Raw genomic sequence first — 21,573 nt, 5'->3', positions numbered from 1 at the left:
GGAAAAATTAAATGAAAAAAAAATTCACATCCAAAAGAAGGCAGAAAGGGGGAAAGAGAGGAAAAAACACAAAGAGAACAAACAAAACAATAAAATATAGGCCTAAATCTAATTTATCAATAATTACATTACATGTAAATGATCTAAGTATACCAAATAAAAGACAGAGGTTGTCAGATTAGATTTAAACTACATGCTGTCTACAAGAAACTCTATTTTTTTTTAAGATTTTATTTATTTATTTGAGAGAGAGAGAGAGAGAGAGCATGAGTGGGGGGGAGGGGCAGAGGGAGAGGGAGAAGCAGACTCTCTTCTGTGCAGAGAGCCCAATGCAGGGCTCCATCCCAGGACCCTGAGATCATGACCTGAGCTGAAGGTAGATGCTTAACTGACTGAGCCACCCAAGTGCCCTAAGAAACTCACTTTAAATATAATGCTGTAGGGACACCTGGGTGGCTCAGTTGGTTAAGTGTCTGCCTTCGGCTTGGGTCATGATCTCAGGGTCCTGCGATCCAGCCTCACATCCGGCCCCCTGCTCAGCGGGGAGTCTGCTGCTTCTTCTCTCTCTGCCCCTCCCTCCCCCGACTCATTCACTCTCTCTCAAATAAATAAATAAACAAATAAATAAAATATTTTTTTAAAAAGCCATCAGTGAAAGTCATCATATTAACGAACTAAAGATAAATACTGCGTGATCATCTCAATAGATAAAAAACATTCAACAAAATTGAACATCCAGTCATAGTAAAAAACAAAACAAAACTCAGCAACCAAGGAATAGAAAGAATCTTAGAAACTTCTTTAACTTGCCAACGTGCATTTAGAAAGATAACGTTAAAAGTCTGAATACTGGGGCACCTGGGTGGCTTAGTCATTAAGCATCTGTCTTTGGCTCAGGTCATGATCCCAGAGTCCTGGGATCGAGCCCCGCATCGGGCTCCCTGCTCCGCGGGAAGCCTGCTTCTCCCTCTCCCACTCCCCCTGCTTGTGTTCCCTCTCTCACTCTGTCTCTCTCGGTCAAATAAATAAAATCTTAAAAGAAAAAAAAGTCTGAATACTTGGGCGCCTGGGTGGCTCAGTTGGTTAAGCTTCTGCCTTCTGCTCAGGTCATGATCCTGGAGTTCTGGGATTGAGCCCCATCTCGGCCTCCCCGCTCAGTGGGGAATCTGCTTCTCCCTCTCCCCCTCCCCTGCTCATGCTCTTTCTCAAATAAATAAATAAATAAAATCTTTAAAGAACAACTCCGAATACTTTCCACTTAAGATTGGGAGCAAGAAAAGAATGTTTGCTTTCACCACTTCCTATTCAATATTGTACTTAGTTCTGGCCAGTGCAAGCAAGCAAGAAAAATAAATAGATCCACCCATGCATAGTTAAATGAATTTTGACAAATTTGCAAGACAATTCAGTGGGAAAAGATAGCATTTTCAACAAACGGTGCTGGAATAACTGGGTATCCATAGGCAAAAAAGATGAACTTTTTTTTTTAAAGATGAACCTTGATCAATACTTTGTACCATAAAAAAAAAAACCTCCCAAAACTTCAAAATGAATTCTAGATCTAAATGTAAAATATGAAATTACAAAACTTTTAAAATAAAATGTGAATTTCCATTATTCAAAGAGTTTTTAGATAACAACACTGACAGAATGATCCTTTTTTAAAACTTGATAAATTTGACTTGAAATTAAGAATTTCTCTTTTTTTTTTTTAGATTCCATTTATTTATTTGACAGAGAGAGACACAGCGAGAGAGGGAACACAAGCAGGGGGAGTGGGAGAGGGAGAAGCAGGCTTCCCGCGGAGCAGGGAGCCCGATGCGGGGCTTGATCCCAGGACCCTGGGATCACGACCTGAGCTGAAGGCAGTCGCTTAACGACTGAGCCACCCAGGCGCCCCAAGAATTTCTCCTCTTAAAAGACACCAACCATTAAGAGAATGAAAAGGCAAGCCACATATTGGGAAGGTATTTGTAAATAACATATCTGATAAAGGACTTGTATAAGTCTTATGGACTGAATGTGTCCCCCCCAAATTCATAGGTTGATACCCTAGCCCCCACTGTTACTGTATCTGTGAGACAGGGCCTGTGAGAAGGTGGTAGAAGTTTAATGAGGTCCTAACCATGGGGTCCTAATCCTATAGACACGATATACTTATTACAAGAGGAAGAGATGTCAGAGATCTCTTTCTCCATTTTGTAAGGACACAATAAAAAGGCCATCTATAAGCTAGGAAGAGAGCCCTCATCAAGATCCAAAACAGCCAGCACCTTGATCTTGAACTTCCCAGCCTTCAGAACTGTGAGTAGATTTCTTTTGTTTGAGCGGCTCAGCCTGTGGTATTTGTTATGGTAGCCCAAGCAGATTAAGACACCAGAATAAATAAATAACTGTTGAAACTCAGTAATGAGAAAACAACACAATTAAAAACAGGCAAAAGATTTAAACAGACACCCTACCCAAGAAAATATGTGGGTGGTAAATAAGCACATGATAAACAGCTCAACACTATTAGTCATTAGGTAAATTCAGGTTAAAATCACACGTATTAGAATGTCTGAAATGGAAAGACTGATTTCAAAGTCCGGGAGCATTTGGTGAGGATATGGAGCAGCTAGAACTCTCATATTGCTGATGGGATGTGAAATGGTAAAACCACGCTGGGAATCAGTGTGGTGGTTTTTTAAAAAGTTAAACATACACCTACCCTAGGACCCAGCCATTCTACTCCTAGGTATTTATCCAAGAGAAATAAAAGCACATGTCCAACTTGTACATTCATAGCAACAGTGCTTGTAATAGCTGAAGACTTTTACTCAATACAGTGGAATACTCAGCAATGCAAAGGAGGGAACTATGACACATACAATAACATGCATAACTCTGAGAATATTTATACGGAGTGAAAGAATATGCACTGTCTGATTCCATTTACACAAAATTCTAAAAATTCTAAAAAATACAAACAAATTAGAGTTTTCTGGGAGGGAGGCAAGGAGAATAGAAAAAAGGACCTGAAAGAACTTTTGAGGGTAATAGATGGGTTCATCATCTTGATTCTGAAGATGGTTTTGTGTGTGTGTGTGTGTGTGTGTGTACCTGTACCCAAACTTACCAAGTTGTATACTTTAAATATGTGCAATTTATTATATATCAATTATACCTGTTTTTATAAAGATACTATTTTATTTTTATTATTTTTTAAAGATTTTATTTATTTATTTGACACAGAGAGGGAGAGAGCACAAGCAGGTGGAGCAGCAGAGGGAGAGGGAGAAGCAGGCTCCCCAATCGAGCACTGAGCTGGATCTGGGGCTCAATCCCAGGACCCTGAGATCATGACCTGAGCTGAAGGCAGATGCTTAACCGACTGAGCCACCCAGACGCCCCGCAATACTATTTTAAATAGCTTGAAAAAATGAAATAGTTTTGCTTTATTGTTCTTGGCAAATACTGTGATTTTACAAATTGAAGGTTTTGGGCAACCCTGCACTGAACAAGTCTATGGGTACCGTTCTCCCAAAACACTTGCTCACTTCATGTTTCTGTGTCACATTTTGGTAATGCTTACAATATTTAAAAACTTTTCATTATTATATCTGTTATGCTGATCTCCAATCAGTGATCTTTGATGTTACTAGTAAAATTGTTCCGGGGTTGGGGTGCCTGGGTGGCTCAGTCATTAAGCGTCTGCCTTCAGCTCAGGTCATGGTCCCAGGGTCCTGGGATCGAGCCCCGCATCGGGCTCCCTGCTCCGCAGGAAGCCAGCTTCTCCTACTCCCCCTGCTTGTGTTCCTTCTCTCGCTGTGTCTCTCTCTGTCAAATAAATGGACAAAATCTTTAAAAAAAATTGTTTCGAGGTGCCTGGGTGGCTCAGTCGGTTAAGTGGTTGCCTTTGGCTCAGGTCATGATCCCACGGTCCTGGGATCGAGCCCCACGTCCGTCTGTCCTCTGTCAGGCTCCCTGATCAGTGGAGAGCCTGCTTCTCCCTCTCCCTCTGCTTGCCGCTCTGCCTACTTGTGCTCTCTCTCTGTCTCTCTGTCAAATAAATAAATAAAATCTTTAAAAAAATAAAAATAAATGAAATTGTTTGGGGTCACCAGGAACCCTGCCCACATAGGACAGTGACCCATCCTACAGTAGCCCCTAAGTGTTCAAGTGAAAGGAAGAGTCACGCATCTCTCACTTTAAGTGAAAAGCTGAAATAATTAAGCTTATTGAGGAAGGCATGTTGAAAACCAACATAGGCCGAAGGCTCAGTCTCTTGGGCCAAACAGCCAAGTTGTAAACGCAAAGGAAAAGTTCTTGAGGAAAATTAAAAGTGCTACTCCAGTGAACATATGAATGATAAGAAAACAAAACAGCCTTGTTTTTGATATGGAGGAAGTCTTACTGGTCTGGATAGAAGCTCAAACCAGCCACAACATTCCCTTAAGCCAAAGCCTAATCCAGAGCAAGGCCCTGACTCTCTTCAGGTCTATGAAGGCTGAGTGAGGTAGGGAAGCTGCAGAAGAGAAGTTTGAAACTAGCAGAGGCTGGTTCATGAGGTTTAAGGAAAGAAGCCATCTCCATGACATAAAAGTGCCAGGTGAAGCAGCAAGTGCTGATGTAGAAGCTGCAGCTAATTATGCAGATCTAGCAAAAATAATTAATGAAGATGGCTGTCATAAACAAATTTTCAATAAAGACAAAACAGCCTTTTATTGGAAGAAGATGCCATTTAGGATTTTCATGGGTAGAGAGGAGAAGTCAATGCCTGGCTTTCAAGCTTCGAAGGACAGACTGATTCTCTTGGTAGGGGTAATGCAGCTGGTGACTTTAGGTTGAAGCCAGTTCTCATGGACCATTCTGAAGATCCCAAGGCCCTGAAGAATTATGCTACATAAATGGAATAACACAGCCTGGATGGCAGCACGCCTGTTTACAACATGGTCTGCAGAATATTTTAAGCCCACCGCTGAGACCTACTGCTCAGAAAGAAAAGATTCCTTTCAAAATATTACTGCTCACAGACAATGCACCTCGTCACGCAAGAGCTCTGATGGAGATGGACAATGAGATTTATGTTTTCATGCCTGCTGACACAACATCCATTCTGCAGCCCATGGATCAAGGAGTCATTTGTCTTTCAAGTCTTATTAATTAAGAAATACATTTCTCATAAGGCTATTGCTGCCATAGTGATTTCTCTGGTGGGTCTGGGATAAGCAAGTTGAAAACCTTCTGGAAAGGATTCATCTTTCTAGATGCCATCAGGAACATGTGTGATTCCTGGCAAGAAGTAAAAATATCAACACGAACAGGAGTTTTCAAGAAGTTGACTCCAATCCTTATGGATGAATTTGAGAAATCCAAGACTTCAGTGGAGGAAGTCGCTGCAGATGTTGTAGAAACAGCAAGAGAACTAAAATTAGAAGTGGATCCTGAGGATGGGACTGGATTGCTGCCATCTCATGATCAAAGTTTAACAGATGAGGAGTTGCTTCTTGTGAATGAGCAAAGAAAATGGTTTCTTGAGATGGAATCTATTCTTGGTGATGATGGTGTGAAGATTGTTGAAATGACAGGATTTAGCATATTACATAAACGTAGTTGATAAAGCACCAGCAGAATTTGAGAGAGAATTTCCCTACCTCACTCAGCCTTCTAAAGTACCAGCCTGAATTTGAGACTTCAGTTTTAAAAGTTCTACTGCGGGTGAATGCTATCAAACAGCCTCACATGCTAGAGTGAAACTGTTCATGAAAGAAAGAGTCAACTGATGCAGCAAACTTCATTGCTGTCTTATTTAAAAATTGCCACAGCCATCCAAACATTTAGCAACCACCACCCTGATTGGTCAGCAGCCCTCAACATCAAGGCAAGACCCTCCACCAGCAAAAAAGATTATGACTAACTGAAAGCTCAGATGATGGTTAACGTTTTTCAGCAATAAAGTATTTTTAAATTAAGGTATGTACATTTTTAAGACATACTGCTATTGCACACATAATAGACTACATTATAATGTAAACATAACTTTTATACGCACTGAGAAACCAAAAATTTCATTCGATTCACATTATTGTAATATTTGCTTTACTGCGATGATCTGGAACCAAATTTGCAATATCTCCAAGGTATGCCTGTACAAATCGCCAAATATGTGCAGAATCTGTATGCTGAAAGGGACAAAACACCAATGAAGGAAATCAAAGAACTGAATAAATGGAGAGACATACTATATTCATGGATGCAAAGACTCATTATTGTTAACATGCCAGTTCTCCCCAAATTGATCGATAAATTTAATGCAATCCAAATAAAAATTCCATTTGTTGTTTTTAAAAATACATGTGTGTGGGGTGCCTGGGTGGCTCATCGGTTAAGTAGCTGCCTTCAGCCCGGGGCATGATCCCATGGGATTGAGCCCCACGTTGGGCTCCCTGCTCAGTGGGGAGTCTGCTTCTCCCTCTCCCTCTGCCTGCTGCTCTGCCTACTTGTGCTCTCTATCTCTCTGTCAAATAAATAAATAAAATCTTAAAAAAAAATACGCGTGTGTGTGTATGGCAAGATATATGTGTAATATGTATGTGTATTATACACACACATATATAAGAATGCATATATGGGAAAAAGGATTCACATATAGAGAAAAAGACAATGATAAAGCATGTTTAAGATGATAACATTTGGGGAATCTGGGCAAAGAGTATGTACCATTCTTGTAAGTTTTCTGTAACTGAAATAACAAAACAAAAAGATCTTATTTATTTATTTATTTGAGAGATAGAGCGAGTAAGAGAGCAAGAGAGCACAAGCAGGGAGAGTGGCAGAGGGAGAGGGAGAAACAGGCTCTCCGCTGAGCAGGGAGCCCGACGTGGGGCTCAATCCCAGGACCCTGAGATCATGACCCGAGCTGAAGGCAGATGCTCAACCAACTGAGCCACCCAGGTGCCCCCAAAATAAAGAGATTTTTAAAGGGTTTATACTTATTGCTTTGTCATCTCCTTTTTTCTTTTAGGTATTACATATTTTGTGAACACATGGCACACTGTTAAATTTTCTACACCACTTTTAAAAACCGAGTCATAGTCTATAATAAAAGATAGTTCAGTTTCTTTAATAAATCAGCTATTGTTAGATACTTACATTTGCTTTTCCCTGAGTTTCATCCTTATTCATCCTTTACCTCATATTCTTACTGCCTTCTCAATGTTTCAGACCCCTCCCTCCACTTCCATCCTGGGACTGAGTAAAGCTTTTCATTCCTGGGCCTTTGATGGCAATGCTGGGGACAGGATGAGTTTAGACCAGGGGTCCTCTATCCGTTGTATGAAGCCCACTTTGTTTGGCCTGCATGGTGCGTGTTTTTTGTTGTTGTTGTTTTGTTTTTAAGTAGGCTCCACACCCAGCATGGAGCCCAACGTGGGGCTTGAACTCATGAGATCAAGCTGAGCTGAGCTCAAGAGTTGGACACTTAACCAATCAAGCCACCCAGGCACCCTGTGGCATGGTGTTTTTAAGTGTTTGAAGTTATTGTCAAGATTTAAAAATTAGAAGATTTCACTTGAAAATCTCGATTCTTGACTTTCTTGAAACATCAGATCTGGCAACAGTGGGGCCCACATTCCGGGTTGGCTCTCAAGGCTGCAACTGCTCTCTGTAGAGGAGGAAGAGGTTGTCTGCCAGCCCAGCTGTCTTTTCTTACATATCTGCTGGCTCCTGTAGGCACCCAGCCTCATGCAGCGCTCTGAAGACCCAGATCTGGGAACGCCCTCACTCAACACAAGTGCTGCTCAGGACTTGTGTCAGAAAGCAGTGTCGTTTAGAGGAAGAAAGCCCTGGACTTGAGCCAGGAGGGAGAAATTTTAGTCAGCTGGCCTGATCCTCCCGGCTCTAGTTTGCCCATCTGTTAAATGATCTAGATGGGTGGTTCTTAACTGGAAGATGGGAGGAAGTGTCATAATGTTAAAATAAGGTAAAGGTAGGTCTAGCTTTGCTCCCTCAATGAAGTGATGTCCTCCTGCTTGAGGATGACTATCTTACTTGTTGCAGATTATCTGCAAATCCAAACGATAACTATCACATGAGGTTAAGAGAGCCCAGGTTCTGGATTTGAATACCAGCTCTACCATTTTCGTGCTGTGTGATGTTGGCCAAGCGACTCTGCCTCTCTGAGCCTGGTATCTTATGTCAGACCTGAGAAAGTAGGAAGTAAGATGACAGTTTCCATTTCAAATCCCCCTTTAATAGATTAAATCAGATGATGTGTATGAAACACTTACGATTCCCTGGCAGAAGGTAAAGATTCTGTATAAATGGTGGTTACTTTCACTACCTGCTTCGTAAGGTTGTTGTGAGGATTGAATGAGATAATACCATAAAGTGTTTTAGCAAAGAGCCAGGTACACAGTCAGTATTCAGGAAATGGTTACTTATAATTATTATGCATAAAAACTCCAAAGCGACTCATTGATTTATCATTGCCGAAAATAAGAGAGAGAGCTCAGTGATGGTTTGATGGGACTTGGGGGAGTAAAGGCAAGGCCATCACATAGGTTTGAGTCTGAAGTCTAGAAACTGGGAAGCTAGGGAACAAGAAGCAAGGAAGGGGGTGATGAGTCCCTGTTTGAAGAGATAGATTCTAAGACTTAAGTAGAAATTGGGATGCCTTTTGGGGGAGACAGAGATATGGAAGACAGAACTAAGGGTTGTGAATGCAGAGAAAGAAGAGAAGATTGGTGGTCATCGTTGTTTCCCTTTTTTTGCGGACATAAAAGTCCTGGGACTTGAAACAAAGAAGGCAGGGGCCAGATCTGATTGATTTCTGGATCCCCCTAGCACAGGACTGGCACTGAGCAGGAGCCACTAATTCTCTCTGTGACTTAGTGGAAGTGACTTTCCCCTGTCTGAGCCGTTGCCTCATCTGTAAAATGAGGAAAAGCAAATCTACCTCTGAGGCTGTTGTAAGGATCCTGAGTTTGGAAAGTGCCTGGCGAAAAGTAAGTGCACAAATGGTGTCCGGTGTGACAACCGACAGCACACCCACCAGAATGGAAAAAAAAAATTTAAAAGAGACAATATCAAGTGTGTGCATGAATGGTGGGAGTGTAAACTAGTAGAGTTTGACAGTGTCTACTAAAGCCAAACACACACCTGCCTTTTGACCAGCAATTCCACTCTTTGGGGTATACCCAGATGCCTATCGAAGAAATGGATGAGAACTTTCATAGCACCAGAATAACCCCCAAGCTGGAAAATATCCATTTTGAGGCATATTCACACAATGGAAAGCAGACAGAGATGAAAATGAAGGAACTATTCCTCTGTGCAATGTGGATGTCACAAATGTGATGTCAAGTAAAAAGAAGCCAAATACACAGTACGCACTACGTGGATTGAAACAGACAAAGGTAATCCAGGCTGCTGGAGATCAGAAAAGGGAAAACGTTCAGAGAAGATGGCGTGGCAGGAAAAGAGCCTGTGGGAGGCACCTAATGTTTGGTGTCTTGATCTGAGTACTGGTTATACTGGTGTGTTCACTTTGTGTAAAGCCATTGGATGGCACGCTAATGATTTGTAGACTTCTCTGTATTTATACCAAAATAAAATGTTTACTTAACAAACACTGAGCAGTGTATCCCTGGGGCCAGAAGCAGGGGCTGTGGGGACAGACAGATCCGGGGTTCCACACTCTGACCCTTGTGACAGGCAAGTAGCTTCAAAGCTCTGAGACTGTGTCCTTCTCTGTAAAAGGGTAACACACTGTCTATCAAGATTCAGTGAGTTGAGGCACCTATGACTTAGGCAGGGCCTGGCATAGATAGGTCTGCAGGTCTCCCTCGGGCCCAATGCCTGGCACGGCTGCCTCATTTTCTCCAGCCCTGACCCTGGTTTCTACCTGATTCACTGCTAACCAGTAACGCAGGCTTGGGGCTCCTCAACCCTGATGGGAGAAAAAGAAACCAGGCCACACTTCGCTGAGGCTCGCATTCCCCGGGGTGGAATTCCTGAGGCTTACAGATTGTCACACTCCTACAGCTCTCTCAAGGACTTCCTCCATTGTTTTTACCACCATAGCTTTGCTCTTGTTAGTGTCACTTTCTCTGATCGCGGTCAACACTCCCCAAGATAAATTTGCAACGACCTCCAGAGTATATGGCCCACTGATACACATCTGAAGAGCCTCAAGACTGATGTTTTACTAGGTATTAGTAAATAATCTTATCTTAGCAGCAGCTAGCCCCTCAAGGTCCTGAAAGCTTTACTTCCAAATTCCTTAGAGACTTACTCTATCCTTAGCATCGTCCCCCCCCAAACTAGAAGGTATTTAATCAGTCACTCCTCACAAACACAAGTGCAGCTTTTCCTGCCCACGGGTCCTGTCCCCTGCTATAATAAAGCACCTTCTTCCACCAAAAACGTCTCAAGAATTCTTTCTCCAGCCTTCACTCCAGGCCCACACTATATCAACCCCCAGGGTGGAGCCCGGTGCTTCCCGCCCCCACACGGGGGACAATCCTCGGGCGCTGCCCACATTTAGATCTCCTAAAGGAAGCCCTCTGGGGAACCCCGCCCAAAGCATCTCCAGCCCCGCCACTAAATGAGCGCCACCAGCCCTTGGCCACCAAGCTCTCCCGTACGGATCTGCCAGTTCCTCAACTGAAAAAGCAAGGAGGCAGCGCCGCCTACTGGCGAGAAAAACTGCGCGCGGACGCCGCTCGAGATGGTGCCACCACGCGTTACTGCGCACGCGCGCCGTCCCCAGCCCAGATAAGGAGGGCGCCTAAGCTTGTTTTGGCGGCGGAGCCCAGGACGAAGACTTCCCTTCCCTCCATCCTTTGCGGCCCATCCAGCCCTCCCTAGCGAAGTCTTAAACTACGTTTCCCAGAATCCACTGAGGCCCTAGTCTTCCGGTAGCGTCGGCGGAAGCGGTGACTAGATCTGGCTGGGCCACAAGAGGCCGGCTTGGTCACTATGGAGGAAATAGGCATCTTGGTGGAGAAAGCTCAGGTCCGGTGCTGCCGGGCTCGCGGGGAGAGGGCGAGGCCGACCTGCGTGGGGTGCTGAGTGGCTGCGGGATTTCCGGCCCGGGTCTGGCTGGTTCTGGAGGCGTCGGTGGAGAGCTCTCTGCCGCCCCGAGGCCTGGCTCTGTGGCTGAATGATGTTAGGAGGGCAGTAAGGCTCAGAACGCGCGGCTGCAGGAATGAGTGACGTTACGGGTTCTTTGGCACGGAATGATTTCGGGGGCTAGCTAGGAGTGCTTAGTGATGTCGGTGACCCGGCGGGGCTGCGCATGTGTCGGGGCGTGAGTGATAGGGGACTTGGCCGTGGGCCGAATGACGTCTCACGGGGGGCCGGGAGCTGACTGACGTTCGGGGCTTGGCTGGTGTTGGGGGGCTTCGTAGTATCTGTGGTCTGGCCGAGCGATGTTTGCGGCCGACCTAGGGAACTGGATGACATAAGGACCTAATTTGAGTCCGGGTTCTGTGACATGAGGGATCTTTTGGGGAAAACTGGGTCATGTTAGAATGTTCGAAGGTGACTTCAACAGCCTATAATGAGATAGCCGTGTGATACTAGGAACTAGTTGACGGGGGCTAAGAGGCATTAGAGTCCGGTAAGGAGTTGATGTGACCTTTAGGCCCTAGTTGGGAGTCAGGTTGATATCGGGGATATGTTACAGGGGGCATATGATAGTAAAATACCTGTTGGGGGAGCTAGTTGACAGAGGGGCCCTGTTGGAGGCTAGGTGACATCAGGAGCCTATTTAGGGGACTGAGAGGCTTGTAGAGTCTATTTAGAGGGGCTGAATGATGTCAGGAGCCTGTTCGGGGCTGAGTGGTTCATGGTGGAGTGGGGAGGGTGCTCTAGATTCTCTCATGAGGGGACGCTCTTTTTCCAACCTGAGTTTTCTCCCTTGTTCTAGGATGAGATCCCAGCACTGTCTGTGTCACGGCCCCAGACGGGCCTTTCCTTCCTGGGGCCTGAGCCCGAGGACCTGGAGGACCTGTACAGCCGCTACAAGGTACAGTCAGCCACAGTCTGGACCCTGCACAGGACCCAGCATGCCGTACTCCCCCCACCTTCCACTGCTGCCTGGCTCAGCAGGACCGGACACAACCGTCTACCTTACCCCTCTCCGCTCACAGAAGCTGCAGCAAGAGCTGGAGTTCCTCGAGGTGCAGGAGGAATACATCAAGGATGAGCAGAAGAACCTGAAGAAGGAATTCCTCCATGCCCAGGAGGAGGTGAAGCGAATCCAGAGCATCCCACTGGTCATCGGACAGTTTCTGGAGGCTGTGGATCAGAATACAGCCATTGTGGGCTCCACCACAGGTGCGTGGGTGGGTGTGTAGGGGGGCACCTCGTTCACTCATCTGTTCATTAAACATCGGTTAATTCTTTTCCTGTCACGGACCAGGAAGTGTGCTGGGGTCTTAGAAGAACAAACAAAGCAAGGCAATGTAATGGTGTTTTTTGACTTTGATATAAAGTAGACATATATTTTATATTCTCTCTCTACACGTGTGTGTGTGTTTTGTATGTGTTCGTGTATATATATATATATGTACCTAGGTGTACAGTTGACCTTTGAACAACACAGTTTTGAACTGTATGGGTCTTATACACGGATTTTTTGGATAAATACAGTACAGTAATGTAAACATATTTTCTCTTATGATTTGCTCAATAATATTTTCTCTTTTTAGCTTACTTTACTGTAAGGTTATAGTATATAATACGTAAAACATACAAAACACGTGTCAATTGACTGTTTTTGGTATTGGTAAGGCTTCTGGTCAAGAGCGGGCTATTAGTAGTTGAGTTTTTGGGGAGTCAAGTTATATGTGGGTTTTCAGTTGCCTGAGGGGTCGGCGCTGCTAACCCCTGCATTGTTCAAGGGTCAGCTACATACATATCCATATATAAAAACTAAATATATATTGAAAGTTTCATCAAATGATATTTAGCCTTACTATGTGTCACATACTCTGATGTTTTTTATTCTGTTCTAGCCTGTTTTTGTCTTAAACAGCGTTCTGGGTGTGACCCTCTAAGTTGATTTCATGACAGTTACTGGGTTGGGACTGGCAATTTGAAACCATGGGTGAAGTGTGAAGAGCTTGGGCTCTGGTAGGACTCAGTATGTGGTGGCTGCTGTTGTTAACACGGGTTCAGGCCCTGCCCTTGTGATGGTTGTTGTCTCTGTGTGTTATCTGTCATTTCCTGCTTCTGGCTTCTGCTCTTTTGGACCAAGCCATGTTCTTGTAAAGGTGGGGAACGGAGTGTAACTGGGCCTGGAATTGGACTGAGGGGCCGGAGGTGAGGTGGTGAAGGGAGGGAGATCCCCAGAATGAGGCTTGTGTCTTGGACCTGTAGGACTTAGGGGGACACTGGGGCTATCCCTGAGATGCCAACATGGGCAGAAGAGTAGGTTTGGAGGGAGACAGTGCAGGCAGCCGAGGACTTCACAGGGAGGGGTCTGGGAGGCTGCTAGCCAGCCAGGTCTGAAGGTCAGGAGAGAGACTGATGCTGCACAGAGGTGAGTATCAGCACCATAAGAGTAGAAGGTGGATGGGAGCCGTGAGCCTGGAGGCTGGGCGAGCAGGGAGGAGTCTGGTGCAGAGACCTAGGTGGGAGCGGAAGGCTGAATCAGGTGGGGTCTGTGGTGAAGGAGAGGAGATTGGAGACATTCAGGAGGCTGGGTGGAAGAGCACAGGGACTGATGGGCTGTGGAGGGCAGGGGAGAAAGGTCCAGCATGAGCCTTGGGACTCTAGCTGGTGACTAGGGACCACGGGCCTCTCTGAGACAGGGACCCAAGAGGAGCAGCACAGTGAGTGAGGGACACCCTGGGGACACGCGGGGGGACACATTCCAGGAGGCTGCTGCTCACCTAGGGCTGGAGCTTGAGAGACCGTTGGGGCTGGAGATGGACAAGGAAGCTGTTGTCACGAATGTGGGGATGGACCGGAGGAGGCAAGACTAGAGGCCAGGAGGGCTGTTCGGGGTCTGAGTGAAAGATACTGTTGGCCTGGAGGCTACGACTCTAAGATTTGGGGGAGGAGACAGTTTTGAGGTTCTCTGCACTTCTGACTTTCCCTGCTCCCTTCCTGTCTCCCAAAGGCTCCAACTACTACGTGCGCATCCTGAGCACCATTGACCGGGAGCTGCTCAAGCCTAATGCCTCGGTGGCCCTCCACAAGCACAGCAATGCCCTGGTGGACGTGCTGCCTCCTGAGGCAGACAGCAGCATCATGATGCTCACCTCAGGTGGGAGGGGGAGCCCAGGGCTGGGGAAGCCTGAGGGGACCCTGTGGGCCAGGCTGGGAGCCCCCGCTCTGCTCTCCCACCAGACCAGAAGCCAGACGTGATGTATGCAGACATCGGGGGCATGGACATCCAGAAGCAAGAAGTGCGGGAGGCTGTGGAGCTCCCGCTTACACACTTTGAGCTCTATAAGCAGGTGAGGGGCTGGAAGTGCCAGGGAAGGGACAGCCCCCCCCTCCCCCCTCCACCGCCGTGTCTCGAGTTGGCGGTGGGACTCCCTGGCTCATCCTTCTTTACCTCTGCATTTCAGATCGGCATTGACCCTCCCCGAGGCGTCCTCATGTATGGTCCACCCGGCTGCGGGAAGACCATGTTGGCAAAGGCCGTGGCTCATCACACGACAGGTGAGCTGCTGGGCCCTTCCCTGGAGCTCTGACCTTCTGGGCTCTTGGGACCTCGCTCCCTGCTTTCTCATCTTCCCCAGGAAGTGGCGAGGTGTGGCGATTAAGAACAGGGGCTGTGGGGTCAAAGCCCCAGGCTGCCTCTTACTGGCTGTGCCGTCCTGGGGAGGTGGCTTCACTGCCTCATGCCTCAGTCCCCTCGTCTAACAGAAGACTTGCTTCACAGTGGGTTGTCACCCATTAGTAACCATGAGTTCAAATTCATGGGTTGCAACCAGCATGTAAAAAAATGAAACTGGAAACATCAGCATCCATCCCACATAGTAAGAGCTCATATTCGTGAAACCTTTTGCGTACACACATACACTTGTGGTTGTTTATACACGTATTTCTTATAGCTTCCAGACAAAAACGTCTGAAAGTCGCTCTGTTACTGTTTATAAAGCCTGAGATTCAGGCTCAGCACATCTTAAAATCTTAACACGTGTGAGCTGGGGGCAATAGAAGGCAGTGGTTAAGCAGTGGGTTTTCTGGGCCAAGCTGAGTGGGTTTGAAATCTGGCTCCCCTATGTAAGCTAGTGTATGTCACTACTCAATAAGTTAGTCTCTCTGTGACTTCCGTTTCCTATCTGTCTGGGTTATTCAGAGGATTAAATCAATATAAAGCTTCTAGAACCATACCTGGCACGTAGAGAGTGGACAAGAAATGCCAGCCATTGTTCTGAACATTCATTTGCTTAGTGGTTCATTGGACTTCTGCTCTCCCAGGCCCTGAGCTGAGCTCAGACATGTCCCGTGTTGGAGAACCTCCCAGTGTGGCTGCGGAAAAAGAAAAACACATAGAACTCATTCAGTTACTATTTATTGAGTACCTAAGTGTGCCAAGCCGCGCTCTAAGTGCAGGAGACATGGCAGTGAACAGAACAAAGTCTCCTTTCTTCGTGGAGGTGATGTCTTAGTTGGGGAAGTCCTTGGACAGATAAACAGGTGAACAGATTATAGGTCACGTGGTGCTGAACGCATGATGAGAGGAAGCAGGACAAAGGGCTTCCACTTTATATGGCAGAACTGGGGGGTGGTCGGGGAAGACTTTTATGAGGTGATGTTCACATAAAGACGTGAGGGAGTGAGTTACATGGATGTCTGCGGGAGGCACGTATCAGGCGGCGGCACTGTCTGGTGGGGCGGGAATGTGCTTAGTGTTCCAGGAATAACAAGGAGGCCCCTGCAGCTGAAGTGAGTGAGCGAGGGGGCTCAGTTGGAGGTGAGGTTGAGTAGGAGCAGTCTGCAGAGCAGTAGATGCCCCAGGGAAGCAGGGAGAAAAGTGGGATCGCCCTCATGGGAGGGCACGTTGGTCCATTCTGCCTGTGCCTCTCAGGTAGGGCTTCCCAGAGGAAGTGAGGCATGAGCGATGTGTCAGGCACACAGTTGGGAGGGAGCATCCCAGAATAGTATGTGCAAAGGCCCGGGGTGGGGAAGAACTTTTTATTGAGTGAGTTGTGAGTAGACCACGATGAAACTCCACAAGGGTAGGACCTTGTACATTCGTTCTTTCCTGCGTTTCCTGCGTCTGCCCAGTAACGCACTGTGGTACTTGCTCAGCCGGTGTTGGCGGGCTGGCTGAAGGAGGGCTGTGCTTGGCAGGTTCCCCAGGGGTGAGGCTGGAGAGCTCAGAAAGGGTGTGAATATAGTCTTAGCACAAATCTCAGGGATTTTGCACATTGTCCTGAGAGCAGGGTGGTTTTAGACGGGCAGGAGACAATAGAAATACAATGCAAGCCGCATACAGAATTTAAGAATTTTAAGTACCCACTAAAAGAAATAAGTTACAAGAAGTAGGTGAACTTAATATATTTTATTTAACAAGTATCATCAAAGTACTATTATTTAACATGTAGCAGATATAAAATTGAAGATTTTTAAAATTTTTTTACTATAGTAAAAAATATATAACAAAAATTAGTGTTTTAACCAATTTTTAAGTGTACAATTCAGTGGCATTAAGAACATTCACAGTGCTGCACAACCTCCACCCCTGTCCCATTTCCAGAACTTGGGACAGAACGATGGTCCCAGACTGAAACTCCATACCCATTAGACACTAACTGTGTTCTCCACACCCCCTTGCCCCCAAACCCGATAACCTCTGTTCTACTTCCAGTGGCGAGGAATTTGGCTGTCATACATGAGTATCTCATAGAAGTAGATGAATCCTACAATTGTGTTTTCATGACTGTCTTTTTCACTTAGCCTGTTGTCTTCAGGGCACATCCTTGCTGGAGCAGGTGTCAAAATAGAATTCCTTTTTAAGGCCGAATAATATTCCATTGTATGTGTATACCATGTTTTATTTATCCGGACATTTGTTGGTGGACATTTGTTGAGGTATTTTCCACTAGTTTGTACTAAGTCTCTCTGGAAGTCTGGTGAGTATTTCACAGTGACAGCCTATCTCATTTTGGACCAGCCACATTTGTGTTCCCCAGCAGCCACATGTGGCCAGTGGCCACCCCATTAGAGAAGTGGTATGATTAGATAAGCTTTTTGAAAGATTATTCTGGCAGCTGGAAGTGAACTGGAGAGAGGAGAAATCTGACAGCCAGTTAGAAGACTTTGGAGTGATCCGGAGGACTGACTGTTATAGCCTTGGGCAGAGGCCTTGGGGGTAGGGGTTGGAGAGAGAAGGTAGAATCAGGGGGCAGAAGTGACAGGATTTACTGACTGACTAGAGGGGGTTGGCAAGTGGGAGGAGTCAGGAGCAACTTCCACTTTCTTCTTGGGGCCATGGGGGGGTGGGTAATGGTGACCCTCAGAGGATTGGCGTTGGGGAAAGATGGGCTGAGTGTGGGACGTGCTGTAATTCAGTGACCAGGAGGTTTTCACTGAAACACAGTACGAGAGATTGGGAGGACGGGGAAGGGGAGGCGGGGGGCGGGGGGTGGACAGGGCACCGCAGCAGTGGAGTGTGGGGAAGGCAGACAGACCGAAGCCCGAGTCAGATATAGGGAGTTCAGAAGTTGGGATTTCAACAATGTGGACACCTGCAGAGCGGCCACGTAAATGTGTGGCTGAGGCAAACACTGGGATGTGTTTAGATACCCTGAGGTTTGCAGTTGAGCGAACCCCCAGGTGATGTAGGTAGGGAGAGGAGGAACACCTTTTTTTTTTTTTAATTTTTTTAATCTTTTTTTTTTTTTAAGATTTTATTTATTCATCTGACAGAGAGAGACACAGCGAGAGAGGGAACACAAGCAGGGGGAGTGGGAGAGGGAGAAGCAGGCTTCCCGCGGAGCAGGGAGCCCGATGCGGGGCTCGATCCCAGGACCCTGGGATCATGACCTGAGCCGAAGGCAGACGCTTAACGACTGAGCCACCCAGACGCCCCAAGAGAGGAGGAACACCTTGAGCCGGGTGTGGATTCTGGATGTTAGGGCGTGGCGGAACAGGCCTGCCACATGCACAGCTCCTGGTTAGGACAGAAAACCTCCAGGGCTGCATCATGGACAGCGTGGCTCCCTTCCCTGTGGTAGCTGAAAAGGAGGGTTCTGTTGCTTCATGCCACACAGAGCCGCATCTAGTCATTAACAAACACGTTAGACTTTAAGAAATAAGTTCGAAAGGAGAGGCCCAGAACAAGCCTGTCTTCAACTACATTGCCACTTGTTGGTTATGTCAGAATATGTGCTTGGGGTCCTGGATTCATGATTTGGGCTGCTGGGTTGCTATGGGGTGCAAGCAGATGCCTGGTCCTCCCAGCAGGATCTGGGACACAGCCCCAGGGCATGAGAAAATGACCTGGGCTACTTGGAGTGGGTGTTCAAAGAAAGGGATGTCTTTAGGGGACTCGCAGTTTCTTTATGTAAAGCAGTACAGGCCCTGTGGGAGGCCTTTCCTCATCTAACCCTTGTCATCTTGCCATCAGCTGCGTTTATCCGGGTCGTGGGCTCAGAGTTTGTACAGAAGTACCTGGGTGAGGGCCCCCGCATGGTCCGGGACGTGTTCCGCCTGGCCAAGGAGAACGCACCTGCCATCATCTTCATAGATGAGATTGATGCCATTGCCACCAAGAGATTTGATGCCCAGACAGGGGGTGAGTGATGCCTCAACAGGGCCTGGGGTCTTGAGCAGGCTTGTACGGGATGCCTTGGACTGACCATGTTGCGCTCTCCAGCTGACAGGGAGGTTCAGAGAATCCTGCTGGAGCTGCTGAACCAAATGGATGGATTTGACCAGAACGTTAACGTCAAGGTTCGGGATTCAGGCTGGGCAAGGGGAGATGTGGTATGGGAATCAGGGAAAGGTAGAGGCTGGCATGTGCGGGGGCAGGTATCATGACAGGAAAGAGGGTGTAGGGGGGACAGAGGCCTGAGCTGACCTGTCCCCAATGCCAGGTGATCATGGCCACAAACAGAGCAGACACTCTGGATCCTGCCCTGCTGCGGCCAGGACGCCTTGACCGTAAAATCGAATTTCCACTCCCTGACCGCCGCCAGAAGAGATTGATTTTCTCCACTATCACCAGCAAGATGAATCTCTCTGAGGAGGTTGACTTGGAAGATTGTATCCTGCTCTGGAAGTGAGGGGAGGGTCCCGGTTGGGAACAGGGACTGGATCTTCATCACCATCTCTGCCTTCACTGTGACCCAACTTGTACAGGGCAGGAGACCAAGGTCCAGGGGTGGGGGTGGTGACAAAGCTCGAGGATGACTTCTGGTTCCAGGCATTTACCCCCTCATGCAGGGAAAGGGGTTTCCTTAATTCACCTGCTGCAGATGTGGCCCGACCAGATAAGATTTCAGGAGCTGATATCAACTCCATCTGTCAGGAGGTGAGTGAGGGTTTCTCTCTGGATCCTGGCAGGGGGTGTATGAAGACCCTCTTTGAGACCACTCTGCCACAATCCTCATGTCCCACATTGCCTCCCTCGGGCTTGGGGCCTGGTGTCTCCCTCCACCATCACTAGGGCTGGGGAATAGATTTTAACTCTCGTCCCTCAACAGAGTGGAATGTTAGCCGTCCGTGAGAACCGCTACATTGTTCTGGCAAAGGACTTCGAGAAAGCGTACAAGACAGTCATCAAGAAGGACGAGCAAGAGCATGAGTTTTATAAGTGACCCACCCCCTGTGGTGGGAGGGAAGGGGAGGGGACTTTTCTCACCTCCCCAGCCTCTGTCCCAAAACCTAGTGTTCTTTTTTCTTTACCCAGGATTGGTTTACTCAATAAATATACAAGATTGAATCTGTTCAATTTCTTCCTAAAAGTTTCACTCCTTTGGAGAAAACTGGGCCATGAATAGGGTGTTCTGTCCCTTCCTGCTCTCCTGACAGATGAATGGGTGAGGTACAGTCCTGGGTTACGGTTTGAGAGAGAAGCAAAGAATTCAAATCAAATGACTTCAGAAAATTGAGGAAAAGAAGCGGAAATCGAACCTCAGACCACAGCCCTTGACCACAAATAAAGCCCCTGCACATTTCCCTACCCACATTTCTTAGAGTAGGTAGAAGACCATTTGAGTCTTGGGTGATTCCTGCCTTCCTCACACTCAGAGGGAATATCAAGGACAAGGAGCTAGCCCCGCAGAGTCCCCAAAAGTAGGGCTGAGGGTCAGAGTAGAGTCCCCAAGAGTAGGGATGAGGGTTGTGGGGAGGAGGTAGGATGGCTGGGTTTTGTGACTGTCCTTGGCTCTTCTCCCTGTGGTCTTGTTGGGGCACAAATGTGTTTGGTTGGACTAATTCCCATTCTCTCTTGAGGTCTCTGTTGAGACACCTCTCCCTCTGCATAGCCTTCCCTGATGCCTCAACTTGGGAAGGAACCCTTCTATGCTCCACTAGCACCATGTCCATGCTCTGCTTGGCACTTATGCCCCCTTAGACTTCCTCACGTGCTTGCCTGTCCCTCCTCTGAACTGGAAGCTCCTATAGGCAAGGGATTGTGGCCTGATCACAGTTCAAGTCCCAGTGTCTACACATGGTAAACATTCACTTACTATTTCTTGAACAAATACACAAATGTCACTGTGTATTTGGAGGTGAGGTGGGAAGAAAGTATAAGGAAAAACAGTAGTCACAGGTCCTTGAGGAGATGGGGGTGATTCCTCTGTAGAGGAGCATGGCAGGTTGAGTGGAGGTTACCCTTTCCTCCTCCCTGGAACCTCGCTAAAATAGGAGAGAAGAGAGCAAGATGTACATTCACAAGGACACAGGAAGAGAGAGGACGTGGTAGCAACACAGTTTTGGGGAGAGGCAGATAACTGCTCATCAACCCAACTGAGCCTGAAGTAAAGGGGAGCCCAGAACAGATTAGCACTCAGAGATCACCAGTGCCAAGTTCTGAAGGGGAGGGCTGGAAACATGGACTACCTGAAAGGCTACACAGAAATCAGAATTCATACACCAAGTGGGACTCGAACCTGGCCTGCAGGGAAGGAACGAGTTGTTATTCCAGGTCCCGAACCCCTTCTCCAGCCTGGCTGGAGGTTTACTCCAGGAAACTCTGGACCCTGGGTCTCTGGGCTGGCAGGCCTGAAGCAGGGATGAGAGAGGGCGTGCGTGCGGAAGACGAGGTTAAGTGAGAGCCCCGGGCAGGCAACTCAAGGATTCCTTCTGAGGAAACCAAGCAGCACAAGAGAAAAGAGGAAAATGGGTTGTTCAGACTTTAGAAATATGGAAGTGAATTCAAAACAAGAGGATGGGAAGTAGTCTACTCTTGGAAGTAGGGAAATAGGGGGTGAGGGTGCCATGGGAATGCTTTTGTTTTGTTATACACTTTATATGTATTACAGGACAGTGTTGAATGGAAGAACCTTGTTTCTGACCTTAGGGGAAAAACATTGAATATTTTAATCATAAAGTGTATGTTAGCTGTTCATTTTCATACCTATCCTCTATCAAACTGGGAAAGTTTTGTTTTATTTG

General features: G+C 47.0%; 2 protein-coding genes across 2 annotated transcripts in view; one reads left to right on the top strand and one right to left on the bottom strand.

Annotated features, from left to right (window-relative positions):
- The first annotated feature begins 10,894 nt into the window (after positions 1-10,894).
- On the top strand, positions 10,895-19,906 carry PSMC4 (proteasome 26S subunit, ATPase 4). Its single transcript, XM_035023373.1, has 11 exons — positions 10,895-10,998; positions 11,915-12,013; positions 12,138-12,324; positions 14,114-14,260; positions 14,344-14,453; positions 14,568-14,661; positions 18,581-18,748; positions 18,830-18,906; positions 19,050-19,218; positions 19,431-19,486; positions 19,659-19,906. Exons 1-11 carry the CDS (start codon positions 10,963-10,965, stop codon positions 19,770-19,772), a joined length of 1,257 nt encoding a protein of 418 aa, XP_034879264.1. The 5' UTR covers positions 10,895-10,962; the 3' UTR covers positions 19,773-19,906.
- Positions 15,402-21,573, bottom strand: part of LOC118022661 (zinc finger protein 780A-like) — a 51,485-nt gene continuing 45,313 nt past the window's right edge. The window contains exon 10 of the mRNA XM_035023371.1: positions 15,402-15,477. The gene's annotated coding sequence lies outside the window, so the exon portion shown is untranslated. The remainder of the gene's footprint in view (positions 15,478-21,573) is intronic.

This window comes from Mirounga leonina, unplaced genomic scaffold (genome assembly GCF_011800145.1).
Source record: "Mirounga leonina isolate KUSES-001 unplaced genomic scaffold, KU_Mleo_1.0 Mir_177, whole genome shotgun sequence".
NCBI classification, from domain to species: domain Eukaryota; kingdom Metazoa; phylum Chordata; class Mammalia; order Carnivora; family Phocidae; genus Mirounga; species Mirounga leonina.
The sequence above is the reverse complement of the archived record's forward strand: the minus strand, read 5'-3'. Positions and strand labels throughout refer to the sequence as shown.

Bases quoted from the DNA above. Each gene is read 5' to 3' on its own strand.
- PSMC4 (XM_035023373.1), top strand. From the start codon at position 10,963: ATGGAGGAAATAGGCATCTTGGTGGAGAAAGCTCAG. The intron at 12,014-12,137 runs GTACAGTCAGCC...CTCCGCTCACAG, and splicing joins ACCTGTACAGCCGCTACAAG to AAGCTGCAGCAAGAGCTGGA. The intron at 19,487-19,658 runs GTGAGTGAGGGT...GTCCCTCAACAG, and splicing joins TCAACTCCATCTGTCAGGAG to AGTGGAATGTTAGCCGTCCG.